The 17,437-nt window shown below is 33.2% G+C and overlaps 1 protein-coding gene across 3 annotated transcripts in view; it reads right to left on the minus strand.

The window, feature by feature from the left end:
* Window positions 1-1,413: 1,413 nt before the first annotated feature.
* The window catches only part of LOC140055667 (dynamin-binding protein-like), a 46,750-nt gene continuing 30,726 nt past the window's right edge, over window positions 1,414-17,437 (minus strand). For 2 of the 3 annotated variants that reach the window (XM_072101031.1, XM_072101030.1), the window contains 9 exons: window positions 12,661-12,765; window positions 11,401-11,532; window positions 10,746-10,907; window positions 9,720-9,803; window positions 7,625-7,807; window positions 7,033-7,203; window positions 5,611-5,824; window positions 5,009-5,097; window positions 1,414-4,669 (listed from right to left, as the gene is read on the minus strand). In XM_072101031.1, coding sequence (XP_071957132.1) covers window positions 4,493-4,669; window positions 5,009-5,097; window positions 5,611-5,824; window positions 7,033-7,203; window positions 7,625-7,807; window positions 9,720-9,803; window positions 10,746-10,907; window positions 11,401-11,532; window positions 12,661-12,765 — 1,317 coding nt within the window. In that variant the 3' untranslated portion in view covers window positions 1,414-4,492. The remainder of the gene's footprint in view (window positions 4,670-5,008; window positions 5,098-5,610; window positions 5,825-7,032; window positions 7,204-7,624; window positions 7,808-9,719; window positions 9,804-10,745; window positions 10,908-11,400; window positions 11,533-12,660; window positions 12,766-17,437) is intronic. The other variant, XM_072101032.1, reaches the window with a different exon arrangement.

Consider the following 17,437-nt stretch of genomic DNA (forward strand, 5'->3'; position numbering starts at 1 on the left):
ACTACCTTTCCATGGCATGATCCTATCTAACAACTGTTCATTCTTCTGCCTTTAAGATTTTAGGATTTACTCGATGTTGTTTTCACGATCATGCTTTTCTCTGTGTCGTCCGATTCTGGAATACGGGGCTCATGTGTGCTTTCCACATTTTGGTTTCCCACATTATCTCATTAAAAAACCTCAATGAATTCTCACAAGATACTTCCTTTACGGGTAAACACTTTGGACGTCCCACTTATATGAGAAGATATCTTTCCTTCATTGCCATCTCCTCGGTATGACAACTATACTATCATTTTTGTGAAGTGAATAATACAGTATATAGTATTATTGACTGTGTTGTATCTTCCTTCTTTTCTCCAATAGGCTATGACGTCAACAGTGTGACCTTCCCTCATGTGACCCTCCTTCCTTTGCTCGAACTATTCTCACTCACTCTTTCCTAGATTCTGTAACTTTTAAATGGTTTTGGATTTGAACGTTTAGTATTTTTCATTTCAGTTTCTTTATTGTTTAATTTACCTAAATGTCATTTTCTTTGCACATTTATTGAATTATTGTTTTAGAATGTTATCAACATTTGTATTTCAGTAAGCTATTAAAACTATTTATTTGTATTTATGCTAAAGGAAAATCTTCATACAGTGAGTTAAGTTCGCTTATGACAACTCTTGGCATTTGGGTTACTTTATTTTGTTATTTATTATCTGTACATTTTTGTTTGAATTTGAACAAATCAGCTAAATCAACAGCTTATTGTTTTATGTTTGTATTCATTCCACTGTTACATGCCTATGAAGGGTTTATAAGCTCTGTCTACACTACCAAACTTAGTTTGACAAAAAAAGTGTATGGTAATATGGTAGTGATGTGCCCAATTAATATGGTAGTAAGTGATATGACATCATCATGTCCATATATGGGCACATCGCATTTTTATTGTCACATAAACTTTGATAGTGTGGACAGAGCTTAAGGCATTAACAGACATTAATCAATACGGTCGACAAAAACAATATTAACTAATTAGATACGGCTATCACGACTTGCTTTATTTTGTATTACAGTATATTGCATAATATCTTATTCACAAACTCTTACAAAACTTAACCAAACCGACAAACAAGATTATTTTTGTTATACTAGAACAATTTAGTTTAGTTGCTAGACCTAATACGTATTGGTAGGCTACTGTACAAATACGTCAACTCAAGTATTTGATATTCAAGACATTGACGTCATTATACGGTGAATAAAAATATCGTTTACCGAAAGAACATTTTAATATCTGGAAAATATAAATTAACACACAATTTAAATGCGCATGTACAATTATAATAACTATATATAATGTATTGTAATGTGCGAGTCTTTCATGTGGAGCAGAAGGGGGACAAGGGAGAATTTGTTTAAAAAAAATTAAATAATTATAAATGATACAGTATGAAAACTTTTCAGAGGATTAACGCTATAGTAAAGAGTTTTGCGTACAATATATAAACATTGTAATACATTATCATTTTGTGTATTAATTACAGCAGCAACTTATTAAAAGTAATTCTCTTAAATGAACGTAGGTCAATCTAGTATTACAGTATTCGGATTATGAGGAGGGAGTAGAGACTATGATCCAATACATTTTATTCCAATTATATCTGCCTCTTCGGCTTAATAGTCCGTAGCATCAACATCATTTTAACGCGTGCGTAAAAACGTAATCATTGTTTGGACATGCGCGTAACAATATTGTCATAATTGAACGCGCGCGTACATTTAATCACAGTATTAACACGCGCGTACAAAAGCCGTGTAAATATTCAAAAATGTTAACTGACATTTTTAGTCCTTTCATCATATCCTAACTGTACTTAACACGAATTCACCGTAACACAGAATACTTACTTTATATTATTGCTACCGTTTCATTTTTATCAATATCCTTTCTTAATTAACAACTAATTCACATCAACTATTCAATACTTAATTTCAATATTTTGTTTTAAATGACAAGCTATGCAACTCGTTTGACAAATATGAAATGAGTTTATAAAACTAGTATAGTCAAACTATGTTACCTTGAACATATTTGCCAGTTAAACCATCATATTTTCCCCCGTTAAAGAAAAACACCAGAGTACGTCAAACTACAATACTGATGGAATTTACCTTGTACAGTATACATTATCATAGATATGGGTCCATAAAACACGATTACAGAGCCTAACCAAATTAAAGTGATCACTACCTTTTAAGCTAGACTTTTAACTTATTATAGTTTAAACACAAAGACAGTTACAATGATTTAGGGTGACCACTATTGCCTATTATCAGATTATTAAGAAAACAACCTTCTCCGAATTAAAATTAGATAAGTTTAGAATACAAACTTAACAGAATAAATAATTGAAAACATTATTTCAGATAATTATTCACCAATTATTTCTTGGACATTACGCGGTATAATACTCGGAATTTGTCCAGTACTATTATATAAAAAATCCATGATACAGCGTAACATGTGTATCATTTGATATAGGTCATTCCATTATGCAGGAGGCATATGATAGGCATGTGGTGCTGTATCACAGAATTTCCTGTTCATTCTTGGAAAAGGGTACATTACTCTTTTTAAACATTTTTACCCTGCTTATAACTATCAATACATTTTTTTACTTAGCTTAATATAAATAGATCAAATATTCAATCTACTATACAATAATTACATACATATTTACTGATATTTATTACTTAAATAAAATAGTATCTGGAATGGGATTAATACTTTATTACACTTTACAATATATTCACTGTACAGACACATTTAAAATTATCTACACTAGCACAATGTATTACAGTAATCAGTGATTAAATAAAGTATTTTTATAGCTATATATTTTACATCATTAAGTTGTTGATCAAAGATAGCCCTCACAAAGAAGGGAGGAGTAATTGTGTGTAGACCTATTTTCAAATGCCTTTTCACAGTCCTTTTCAATCTCCGTAATCCTCCTCACCCCTCCCACACCGCACTTACAAATGCAGATATATTCACATACTTACATACATGTAACTGTAACTCATTTTTTCTGATTTTCTTTTTTGAGAGCGCTATGATCAATGATTGTTGGAATGACGCTTTAAAAATGGAACAATTGATTGATTGAAATACATATTCACATTCTGACAGTAAATCTCTACACATATGACGTTTATGTAATGCTTTAAATCATGGACACAATAAAATGTGACATTGTGAATGTTTTGTATTTTTTTAACACTATACATTTTGTTTACATGTTTTTCTGGTCCTACATCGCATCAATAATTTTCGTGAATCATTACAGGTTGTAAAATTATAAAACTTCTCTGACTATCATTTCATATTCTTTTACGTTAATATTAATAAACATTAAACTAAACAATTATACAGTTTTTCAAATATAAATACCCTTGTTACTTTACATAATACACAATACAACAAGTCCTATAACATACAGATTATGATATTTCAAAAACGTTTTTTTAACCTTAACATTAACCATCAAATCTAAAATCTGTACAATTGTATCTATTGTGACAAATTCTAGTGGCTTTTTATGCTAAGTCTCAGTATTGCCATAGCTTTCATCAAACATACCAAACAGATGGGTGTTTAAATGCATGCCAAGATAAGGTGTATGAATGATTAAAATCAAGTTCTTTGCATAATAATGGCTGCTACTCACTAGGACAACAATATATATAACAATAATATTTGTTTTAATCGAATGACGTCATAATCAAATAGAACAATGAAATCGTTGTATTGTCACAATATTATTGCTCTAATCATGACATCATTTGATTGAACATGTGGAATATTATTTTATGAAAGGTAGCATAGATGGCTATCCTATAGTTCTTTTTAGATTTCTTTTGTTTTATGTAGGAAAAATATTTATTTATTTATCGTCAATTGTTATCGTACAAGTAAAAATCGGCCTTAGAGAGAATTCACCAGCACCAACTTAACTGAGCATACAGTTATACAACTGTTGTTAAAATTAACATTTCAGATCACCATGGTTTATTATGGCTTTAAATAGGAACCTTAGCTAGTTAGTATGGCTCTAACTAGGCAGTCTAGATAGTATGGTTCTAACTAGAAAGCCTAGCTAGTTAGTATGGCTCTACTGTAGCTGGTTGAAGGACATAGGTATTTTAGAATGAGCCACTAGTTTGATAGCGAGGTTTAGATAAGCACAGCTATATAAGACAGGATATAAGATAATTGGCTATGATGGGTCTAGCTGGCTATGATGGGTCTAGCTGGTTAGGATGGGCCTAGATGGTTAGGAAGGGCCTAGCTGGTGAGTATGGTCATTGCTTTACTATCACAGGTCAAGCAGTTTAAATTGTACCTACCTAGCTATTTAGAATCTAGAATGGTAGAATGGGCCATCTTGCTACTGGCAAAACGGAAGAAGGTTCATTACTAAATCATACACCACAATTATTGACATGGTTTGATATAAGCAGCAGGAACATAACCTTGCTGTCCGTCTTTTTCCACAAACCACCATTCTGAGTTGCCTTCCATATCGTAGGCTGAGATGACAGTAACTGTACAGCCTTCTACAAGGCTTAGTTCATGCTGGCCTGTGGCAGCAAAATCCCACGCTGCATAGTACTGTTAATAAATAAAACAAAATAAATAAAAATTAAAATCTTTAACTTGAATAATACAAGAGCATTACATGGTTCATAAACTTTCCTGACACATTCCCTGATGTTTCTTTCTACCCAAGTTCCATAACTTCTTAACAGTTTACATGACGTTAAGTTGACTAGTGAATTAGATATGTAAATGGTGTCTAATAAAAAAGCTAAACTGCCTATGAACATTAAGATAAATGTCCAACTAATGATATCATACCAAAGTGTAAACCTGCAACAATTATTCAACAATGTGAATACTGAGACATTGAACATGGAAGCAAGTATTTTATCTTCTACCATTTCCACTTACCTGAGGACTCCACTCTGATGAAAAAACTTGTTCATAAGATGGTAATTTGTATGGCGTTAAGATAGTGGGCGGTACAAAGCCAGTGGAAGCTAAACATAAATAATAATATTTAGTTAAATATTAACAAAAAAATCTGGTCTAAACAATTAGGATTACTGCATTCAGAAAATAAATAGTTTGAATTAAATGAGTGACAATGCAGGAATAATGAGGCAACTTGCAGAAAGTTGTGGAACAATGCATGAAATGCTTGCATTTCAAATTTGTGAATAATTCATGGTCGCACCCATGCATGTCATTGCAATGAAATGGCAGTTCATGACAATTTTACGACACAAACGATCATAATTTGGCACTGACTGAGTATACTTCACGTAGGGTTTCTGAATGATACATACATAGGTTGCATATGCAGCCTATTTGATCATACATAACAATGTGGATCGTATAATTAATAACATCAAGGCATTAAATGGCATGCATTGTCATGACTTGAATGCAGAGAACAGTGCAGACATAAATTTGTGAAATTGTCAATGGGGCATGTGAACCTGACAGACAATGTGAATATTTTACAGCACATTAACATTAAATATTCTCACCTCCATTATCAACAAACCATCTTTCTTGGCCTCCTCGTGGATCTTGTTGCTTGATAATTCCAACCACTTCTCCTTGTGCGACTGTCATATCTAGATCCTCTGCAGCCTTGAAGCTTGCCGTCACTTGATATTGTTGCTCACTACTGTATCGTGACATTACCTGTTCTTGATTTGCCTTGGTTTCTTTTGGTTTGACCTCTGAACTTACTGAGGGCTATTAGAAGAAAATACGTAGGAATAGATATTATACAAATATAATGTGTAGAGAATATAGAGTGTAATGGTACAAATAATGGCATGAGGTGAATGATAAAAGGTTATATATCAACAAGGTGACATTTAGATATAACATCTAAATAGATTCCTGTCAATTGAATCAAATAAAAAGTAGGCCTTAGCCAAGGCCTACATTTGATTCACATTGATTAACACAGTAACATTTGGTTTTTAATAATTATATTAAATATTATTTTATAAATGCAGCTACTGTTATTGTTAATTATGTCAACAAACGACCAAACAATACTAGACCTGGCATTGCTAGGCCTAGGCTGAAAGACAGCAATACGAAACTTCGACAGGCAACTGGAGCTCATTTAGGCTAATTATGATTTTTCCAACGATTTCACGTCTTGTAGAGATGTTCTTATTAATTAATGAAAATCCTAACAACGATCTAAAGTTAATTTAAATGCCTTTTTGATCTAAATTAGTACATATATATCTCTCCAAAAATGTACTTTCATCGTAAAACTAGTCATAACAATAACATTTTACAAAATAGGTGGCGCTGTTGTATTCAAAAGCAATAGTATAAAAAATATATTTTCCAAACGCGAACAAATTTTCTTTTTCGTACACGAAAAAAAAAGTACTATTAAACGATCGTTTAATAGTGCATACTATTGCACGCCATGTGACCAACAATTGTCCAATCAAATGACAGGAATGTATTTAGGTGTTATATAAACAGTAATTAAAGACTATATCAGAAAATTGCTTACTCTAAATTGTAAACACTGTTACAGTATAGTATGTCATTCGTATACAGTATCTATATCTCACAAGGTGTAAATTACAATGCCATAATGGAAATCCCTGTTTGTTGGTAATTAAGTATTGCATTTAATAAGGCATTGTTTATTTGTCACTAGTTTTATTTAAAATACTGTAATGCTCACCAATCACACTTTTACTAGTAATAGTATCAAGCAACTATCTAGGCGATCTATCTATTTAGGCGAAATATTTAGTATAGGTAATCATAATAACAAGAGCAATCACAGAGTTGCAACCTCCACCATTTATAGGAGTCTTTCAATGAATAATTTTTTGTGGATATCTGTTGAGTATTTTTCATGTCATCTTGCAAACAGACAAACAAACCAAAGGACAGACAAATAAACCAGGGTGATTTCATACCTGATCCAAGTTAGATGATACTCTCCTTAAAGATTTCTTTTCTTTAACCTCTTTTTTGTCAAATCCACTGGCAACAAAGCTGTATTGCTTCGTTTTTTCTACCTCTGCTGTGTGCCTATCTTCAAATGCATCCATAACTTTGTCAGTGCATGATGATTTTACGATTGGGAGCTGTAAGAATGAACCAAGGAATTTGTTAAATAAACCTGATATACACTTTGTCATATGCAATCTGTAATCCTATGTAGTCAATAAACAAAAGCAGTTCACATAGTTACGTATTTATTAGGCCTAAACAATTTTTTAAACGTTTAATATAAATATGCGTAGTGATATAATCACAAAGTTTGATGCAAAGTATTTTATGCTATAAAAATAAATATTAATAGGAGCAGACTATAGGCCCATTTACAATATTTAAACTTACAATACTTATTATTGTATACGTATTTGTAATACCAGTTTCATAATTTTCAGATAGACGTTCTTCATGGGTACTTCTGTGAATGGATGACCTGCAGGAAGGCTAGGTTATCAACCAGTATTGAATAATTTTGCATTCGATAAATTATCTTATGCAATTTCTACTAACCTCAAGTAGTGGATGAAGTTGTCTGAGTGTGGAATGTATGTGATCACTCTCTGCCTCAATATAAGCTGCTACACACTCTTTAAACAAAGAGCTAGCCATCTCACATAGCTTAGGTAGTTCATCTTTAAGTTGTATGTTTAATGCCTCATAGTTCTTGCGTGCAACCTCTTTCTCATCAGTCACCTTTGTAAGATTAAACAAATGATTCAATCAAATTACAGTACAGCACTCAATTAAAACAAAAAGAGAAATACATAGAACATTTTGCATCATAGCCAGAATATATTATATTTTCATCAAAGAAATTCTGCCATATTTAAAAACTACACATAGCCTTCCTTTGAATGATTTTTAAATCTTTCAAAAATTAAATCTCAGATAAATAAGAAATGTAACTTTTGCATCATTAGAGAGGTTTTGCAATCTTACGAATACGATAACGAAAACGGATATGTCAAGCACACATTCGTTTTTCGTAAACCAGTAAAAATCTGTTTCGCATGGCAACGAAATATTAAGGGCGCCGTCCAAAATATGACTGCGGTAAATTTGAGCGAAGCGCAGATACGTGTTGCTTGGTGTGCTTGGCTGCCTAGGCATAGCGTAACATCAAAGCGAGTGAGGACTTTAAAAACTGCTATTTATCAAAATTGACCTGGCAATTTAGTAAATTACTTTAGTAAATTACTTTCAATAAATCTATAGTTATATTATAATCATGAATCATTCCTGATTCAAATGCAAAATGTGCAAAATAGATCAAAAACTATACTCGTTTTGTAGTTACGAATATGACTGGTGATATTCGTCAACACGAATACGCTTACGACTATGAAATGGGGATCAGCTCAAAAGTTTAACAAATGTGTGACGTATCCGTTGTCGTTATCGTATTCGTAAGGTTGCGAAACCTCCCTAATCTCTAAAACAAAATGACGTTAAATTCAAAACGTTTCAAACAAAAAACAAACTCAGAAAAAAACCTATTACATTTGACAAAAACAAAACAACCTGACATTTTAAAATTAATTAGTAATGAAATTAAAACGAAACAGTTAAAAACGTATTTTACTAACAATTAAAGAAATAAAAAAAACACACAATTACATCACTTCATGCAACATATTTAATATGGTATTTAAACTACTCGAAATATGCCATAACAACTTCCTGTATTACAATACATATCATAGTGTAAATTGTAATACAACAATTCCAAATAACAATTGGTAGGAATTACCACAGAATAAAGACAGATACTACTTTTAGACGCTAGGGTACATCTGCACAATCATTGTACAATTGGATATTAAAAATAATTTTGTGCAAGGAAACAGGCATAAAATATTATTTACTACAACACAACACTTTAGAATGAACAGGTAGTTTAAAGCATAAGACTCAACACAAATACAATTAATAATTGTTATTATATTTTGGAGGCAATGAGATTAAACACTCAATACTTTGAAGAATTTCATTTAGCTGTTGTATGCATGACAAATCCCTCACCACACCCCCCCCTCCTCCCCCCACCTTTTTTTTTGATAAGCTAAATTGATTTAAACCGAGTACTTGCAACGCTGGTTTGAAAAAGTCAGCCTACTTAGCAAATTTGATCATGCATTGTTGTTGCAGGGTACTATTATGAATAGTGCCCTAGAAAATGTAAATACTAAATTCTTGATAATAATTACTGCAAAATAGCTTTGCGTCAAGGAGCTAAGTTAATTGGTCAGATAATTGCACTACTCTGATATAATTGTACTTATAACGTACATCTAGGAACACTTTCTAAAACAGTACACAAGAATTACTTATTTTTTAGCAGAAGTCATTAAAAAAGATCATCTTGTGCAGTATCCGCTGCTTCCATGGACTTGAATCTACAGTAACCTTATCCATTAGCGTAAGTTTTCGGTGATTTAGATCGCCATTACCTAACTGGAGGTTGTGGGTTCGAATCCAACATGTTCTTATTAGCATAAAGTACCATTACAAAGGCAAACATCTGACCAATTTACTAACGCTAACTAATAATAGCTATTAGGTACACAACGTCATGCATCACAATACTTTCACATCAAAAACAAACCTCCTTAGATTTTTTACGAAGGGTATTTCCTTCGACATCTTCATCTAACTCTTCCCTTAGCCTTTCTATCTTATCTCGTTGTTTCTGCACGTTTAACAGAACAGAGAAACAAAAATAAAAGGATGTTGACTTTGCTGTTTCTTTGGCTTTTATTACAATTAAACACATAGCAGACCTACAGATACATATTTTGTCAAAAACACATTTAAACGCATTTACATTGAAAATACAGTATTCATCATGCAAATGTTCTTTGTCTTATGCTAGGGTAGTTGTCCTAGGAGGTAGTTATCCTAGGGTTGTCGACTGGCAAATTTGAGCACTTGCTCAGAGGCATTTTGACTTTCGCTCTCTGACATGAGTACTAGTGGACGTATGACGTCATAACACTACAAAAGTTTATAAAAAATCATGGCCGAGAATGATTTTCTGAGAATGTAGTAAAGTGAATTTCAATCAAATTGGATTTGTATTGGTTATTTTAAAAAAAGCTTTTAATAATACAGGTTATGACCACTAGGACACCAGCCTTCAGATTAAGGATCTAGGCTAGGCTTAAGCTACACACTTAGCCTGACCTAAGCACCACAGACGAGCAAAGTTCAATGCGTCATACATTCACTGGCACGTCAACGTAAATGTACACTTAATCTAAATGTTCACATACTGTATCTGTCGACCATGTGGAAGTGACCGTGTACACGTTTACTCAATCTAAAAGTCCCTATTATCTTAATGTCTTGGATTAGATATTCACAGATTAGTTTGATGGTTTATCAGAATGGGGTAGTTATTTTATTACTATGAAATTGCTATTAATATTAATGTTTTTGAAATTTAATATAACTGAAAATGAAATCCTGACAGAGAGACAGTCAATTGTTGCAGTGTGTAGTGCAAGGTTTGTGTAGGTGAACATAAAACCAAACAAGCCTCATTTATCAATTACTGGTCCAAATACAGGGGGCATCTGCTTGGCGTCAATGCCACAAAACAACATAGATATTTAACAATATAAAAACTTACCCCCTTGAGTTTATCTTTATCTTTTGTCTTCTCCACCTTGTTAATGCAACTATCATAGTCAAGCAACTTGTCATATCTCTTCTGTATAAGTTTATGTGGCCCTTGAAACATAATCAGTAGAAGGTTCAAGGGTGAAATCACTCGTTGTTGAACAAACAAGGTCTGAAAACAGATAGAGAAAATAAAAAATAAGGATATCACAATCCATTAACTGTATATTATTTCCTAACACATGTATTCAAGTTCATAGGTGGATGAAAGGGAATGAAACACCCTAAATTTGGAAAATGTAAAGATAGGTTCCTATTTCTCAAATCCTGGATCTGCCACCACAATTCCAACTCTTTTGTATAAAAACAAGCCTAAAATAAACTCACTTTTAAAGCTTTAATTTTACATTTTCTACCAAACCACTTAACATTTTAAAATAAAGTTTCATGAAAATACTGTATAAAATTAATTGCAATTTTCCTTAATTATTAATTTATTTCCATAAATATATTATGATTTGAAATCTACATGATTAAGACCACACCTTCAGGATCTATTAAAGTGTCCCTTGAAAAGGGGTTTGCCTTTAATATTCTGCCCCTCGTCGTTTCAAGTTTCAGTGTCCCCTTATAGGAGTGTTCCAAAGGAGGAGTTATATACTTACATAGTTTTTATAAAGTTTATTTGCAATTCTTTTCTGAGCTGCCTCATATTTGTTAACTTGTTTTAGATTTGACTGGTTGGCGTAATACTCTGATATGTCTCCTCCTACAATAGCTTCAGTAGCGGTTGCATCCTTAAAAAAGATTTTAAATATTGTAAAGAGATACTGTTACGCTATGCTTATGTCGACACAGAACTCAACTCAAAGGAATTATATCGACTTTCGATCAACTGAACGGAACGAGCGATTATGTCGATACTGGAACTGATTGCAGCGGGCAGTGGTTACTAAAGCGTGTCACGACGCAATTCACATATTATACGCACCAGTATGTGAGAGCGCTTAATATGGAAACTGATTGCTACTGGTTACCCTTACTGCTCGCATGTCGCGATTCAAAGTGTTTTCAGTTCTGAAAAAATAGTGGGGGGAGAGAAATTGAGAGGAATTGAAAGCATCTGAGCTTAATGTCTACATTTTATGTCCGCCTGTCATTTGTATTCAGTTGCAGTCATTTGCTTATATGCCGACAGTTTATTTGAGGTCCTGTATCAACATAAGCGCATCTTTATTCTGTCAAAAGCATGCATCCCTTTAGTGGAAAACTAATAGGGTGGCAAACTAATAGGCTAGTAAATAGAAAGTCTGTAATGTGTTATAGATATACAATACCAAACTCTCCAAAACCAGACTTTTGTTTACGTTAAAAAGTTCCAAATACATTTTACCATTAAAATTATCATAACAGGAAATAGTTTGAGAGTAGTTTATGTACTGACTGCATGAGATTTATCAATATTTTCATCTGGTTTCAGTTATGATAGATTTTTGTTTTCGTCTATTAAAGTATTAAATTGGTTTCACTATATAATAGTAGAGTTTTACAAGAATTTATTGTTGTGTTTTGATCTGGAATCACCCAAGTCACCCCATATTTAGGTTTCCAACTAAAAGCTAAAATATGTGCAATACACATCAGGATACACAATTGTAATTATTGGTTACTAAACATGTCAATTTTCTAAAATCTCTATGTTTGGATATTATTGTTTGAAATATTCTCACCATCAAACACATAAACATTCATCATTTGTATACTATATAATACCTAAATAGATTCTGTTATTTGATAAATGTCCGATTTTTACGCTATTTTTGTCGGTGGAAAATTGGAGAGCGCAAGCCCTTAACAGCATATAAACAACAATGCTTTGCGCATGCCCTTTTCTATTTTTCCTGTAATAAGTATAATACACAAACCTTAAGGTGTTCTAAATATGCATTAATATCTTTCACAAATATCTTGATGGTTCTTTCTAAAGTGTTGAACCTTTTCTCACTTTGTTCAAACTCTTCATCTATAGTCTACAAAAATAAAAATATGAATCTACAATTTAACGACACACAATTATAAATACATAATGTACAAAAAAAATTACATTCTGTAGTGCAAAATTATCATTATAGCTAGAGAGTACTAGAAGTTTCAAAACATTCCTCTCAAATTGTATTGTTTAGCACGATGTTCCACAAACTATGGGCCATGGTTATGAGTAGGGCCTATGTGGTTTGAAAAACATACCAAACGCCATTGATGTGCGGCTAAACTTTCAGTGACATGCGTCTTTTGTGTTACAAAAGTTTACCTTCCGAAATAAATTACAATGCAATTTCCAGAGACCTACAGATCCATATTCTATACAGTAGATAGATTATAACTTTGGTCCAGTCGGATAATTCGGCCCGGCTTGGTCCCGGAAACCAGATTTTAGGCAGCGAAATAAAAAGTTTGCAGACACAAAAATTATACTACACAATTTATTTTTAAATATCAACAGTGTTGCATTATGAGATCATATGAAAAGTGGAAAAAAAGTTAGCAAGATAACTAGGCAATCTTTGTAAACATGTTAAAGGCTCAGGCTCACTATACCAACACGAATATGAAAAACCAATGTCGCCTATAATTACTGTGTTATATATATAAAACTATGCACTAAAAGTGTGTTTTAAAGCGTTATGACGGTACAGGAAACGTTATTCTTTGTATTGGCCAAGTTTTATTTTGAAAATCCTTGCCCTTAAAAAATAATGTCACTTTAAACTTCATGATATGACACAAAACCGCCTGTCGCCGGCCAATTTCATAATATTCACTAGTGTAAAAATTAAATATAATCCCATTTATCATTGTAAATACTGTATATTTTGGAGCCTTACCTATACATTTAATGCATGTAAGTGAAATTTTGACAAAAAATGAGTTTTATTTAAAAAAATTCTTCAATTAAATATGTCGCACAAATGACGTAACTTACGTTACAGACTTTAAAAAATGCATTAAATATCAATTAATAATTACCTATAAAAGTGTTTTTCTTCGTATTATATGTGATTTGTACTCTTGATAACGATTATATTGCTTGCGCGGATGAAATATAATGTAAATACGTTATAAAATTGCCTGGAAAGTGTTAATGAAAAACGATTGGTTAAGCGATGTAACCTACGTTACCCCATTTCTTCTTAGGATCCGGTTTGTGTACACACATGTTATAATAATTTATAAGATTAGTTACGTCAAGTTTAATTTTAAACTGATTATTTTGTTGTTGTTTTAAGATTTAATTATTTGAGCCTTTGAAGTTCATTTGAAATTTACGTTATGGTAACTTACGTTACCATATATATTGTTACTGATGAGTTTTAATATTATGGACATTTCTAAGGAATACAGATATTCTTATGATCAAGAAAACGCCCTCTGACACAATAAAAAGTTTTAACCATGTGATTCGGCAGACAGCGGCAATTTTGACCACGTTTTTATAAATACGTCTTCACAATTTCATAGTTTATTCGTCATATCAGATTTTCGAGTATATTTTAGTAAGTATTCAAATGCTTAATTCACTAAAGATCATTTAGAACAACTTTCATAATGTTCATAATTTAGGAAATTAGACAGATATGCAAGTATGTTATTACATTGTACAATTTACACTAGTAAGCTAGCATAGGCAACAACGTAACGTAAATTACACTACATGTAACGTAGGTTACCATTTTATATACCTCATTTCTAAGACGTCTTGTTTTTTTTCTACTCAGTATATTCAAATAATTTAAGTTATATTATACAGGCAATAATGAACATTACCTCCAACCGGAGTTGATTTTATTTAGGGTTATTTTATGGGAAGTTTCTTTGCCCTTGATACTATGGTAACGTAAGTTTCACATTGATGTTGTATGTCTATGTTGTTGTAACATTACCGAACATAGCAATGATATTAAGATAAAATCTGTGTATATATGTTTATGAATATTCATTGTCAAACGTATGTCATGTACCTGGATACATCTTGTGTCTTTGTAATATTGATACTCACAAGTATTAATAGTAAGTTCATGGTAACGTAAGTTACATAATTTACTACATACAAAGTCAATGTATTTTTTTACATTATGGTTATTTAAAATGTAAAAATATAATTTAATATTTGTTTATTTCGATTTAATACTAATACATTTTGTTAAACACTAGGTGACACTGGTGATAATGGTAAAGTCACGAGCCGAGATTCAGGCAGCGTATCGGGAACGACAAAAAGAGAAGCGAGGAGCAGAGTACTTGCAAGCAGAAGCAAGACGTGTAATGAAATACTATGTTCCGTCAGCAGAACTTACAACAAAAGATAGAAATGCATGGAGAGCGACGGTGAAAAGAAGAGTACAGAAACATCGGAGGTACGTGAAGCAAGTTCAAGCCCAACTACAAGTACAACACCCAGAAGAAGCTGACGAACCTAGTAGTAGTAATGATGATTCAGCCATATCTTCCGATGTGGTTTTACCAACTTCTCCTCTACGCATCAAGATGTCGTTTAAGAGACGTATTTCTACTCGAAAACGTGTTGGCAGAGCACTAAGTCGAGCCCATCGTCGCATCGAAAAATTAAATCTGGAGTTACAGAAAATGACCAGACAAAAAAAAACCATAAACAAGCGCTATAAAAGAGCTCTGAAGAAAGTAAATAAGAATTGCATCCCATCTACCAGTCATGACTCGTCCATGAGTAGTACTGACTCTCCAAGATCGAAAGCAAATCAGGATTTACGAAATGCAGGTACGTCACGAATGAATGTACTGTTTTATTCACGCATAATTATTATTAATAATGATAATATTGGCTATTTATAATATAGAGCAAATATCCACAAAATGTACTCAAGGCCTTATAAATGATAACTTGTTCCATGTCGTGTATGGTGATGTGAATATACGTATTTTCTTTTTCTGCCCATTACATGCCGCTTAACCCATTATCTTCCTGAAAATATCAATTGAGATAATATTTAAATATTCTAAACCGTACTTAATTTAGTATTGATGTAATTTCCAATTTTCTAGGTATGTCACCAAGATCAGTACCCAAAGGGTTGAAAAAACAACTCCTGCTTTCACATGCACTGCTTGATGAAATAAGAGAGAGCACAGAGATAAATCAAGGGCAGAAGGCCAGAAGAATGATTAGCAATGTTCTATCTGGAAAGATAATCAAGAAATACAGGTTAATCGCGCGTGTTTCAAGGGAGTCGGGCCTTGGTCAACGTAACCTATCCAAGACGAAAAAGCAAGGAATCACAGCTGCGAAGTATGTAAAAAAGGCGTGGGGAGTTCTTCATAATGAAGTATTAGGCTTCATGGAAAGAGATGACAACTCCAGGATGATGCCAGGAAAACGAGATGCCTGCAAAACATCTTCTACCAAAGAAAAACGCCAGATAAGATACCTCAATGATTACATGATGAACTTGTTTGCCAAGTACAAAAGTGAAAATCCCGAGCAACGGAAGGTTTCTTTTTCCTCGTTTAAGAAAATCCGACAAAGAAATGCTAATATTAAACTTGTCAAATTCACAGCAAGAAACACAAGTCTTTGCCAAAAACATCAGAACTTTGCCCTTCAGTTAAAGGTATTAAAATCTCTAGGTGTGATCACAATCACAAGCCCCGATGAAGCAATCAAATCAATCACCGACACACAGATATCTGATCTTGCTAAACGTATACCAGATCAAGAGATCCAGTATGAAGAATGGAAACGTGTCCCGGACAATTTCGGTAAGAAGAAAACTAAACTTGTTCAACAAAGAGTCGACAAAAGCACATTTGCAGACTTATTTGTAACTACAACTATTGATTTCCGAAAACATGCACAACGGGTTACAGCACAATACACTGCTATAAGAGAGTGTAAAGAAAACCTGCAAGAAGGAGAATGCGTCATACATATGGATTTCGCTCAGAATTACACATGTGTGCCGATGGAAGAAGTGCAAAGAGCCTACTGGAATCAGACCGGTGTTACTTTACACCCTATAATTGCTTACTTTCATGATGGCGAAATTAAGCATCATAGCATGGTAGCGGTTTCAGACACCCGCGCACACAACGCTTCTACTGTGTTTGCAATTTTAAAGAAGCTGGTGCCAAAATTGAGAGGGATCTTGCCAGAATTAAAGACTATCCATTATTGGACCGATAGTCCAACATCACAATACCGGAATAAAACAATATTCTCCATCATATCTAATCACAACATACTTTTCCATAATATTAATGCCAGCTGGGACTACTTCGAAGCTGGGCATGGAAAAGGGCCATGCGACGGCATTGGCGGAACAGTAAAACGCTTGGCGGACGAAGCCGTAAAACGTGGTGCGGCAGTGATCCAAGATGCCCACGACTTCTTTGCTTGGGCTTGTCAAGAAAGAGAAAACTCACGCATAGAGTACTTTTTTGTTACTAATGAGGAATGTGTGGCTGCAGAATCGGAAATACAAATGAAATGGCCAAACATAAGACCTGTTCCCGGGACTACAAATCTCCATGCAGTGAGAGGCATCAGTGGAGAAGTGATGGTACGCGATGTATCTTGCTACTGTAGAGCGTGTCAAGAAACCTCTTCTGCTGATAACATGTGCCCCGGATGGATAGTCCATAGCTTAACGAAACGTCAAAAGCAAAATA

Source organism: Antedon mediterranea, chromosome 7, assembly GCF_964355755.1.
Source record: "Antedon mediterranea chromosome 7, ecAntMedi1.1, whole genome shotgun sequence".
Lineage (NCBI taxonomy): Eukaryota > Metazoa > Echinodermata > Crinoidea > Comatulida > Antedonidae > Antedon > Antedon mediterranea.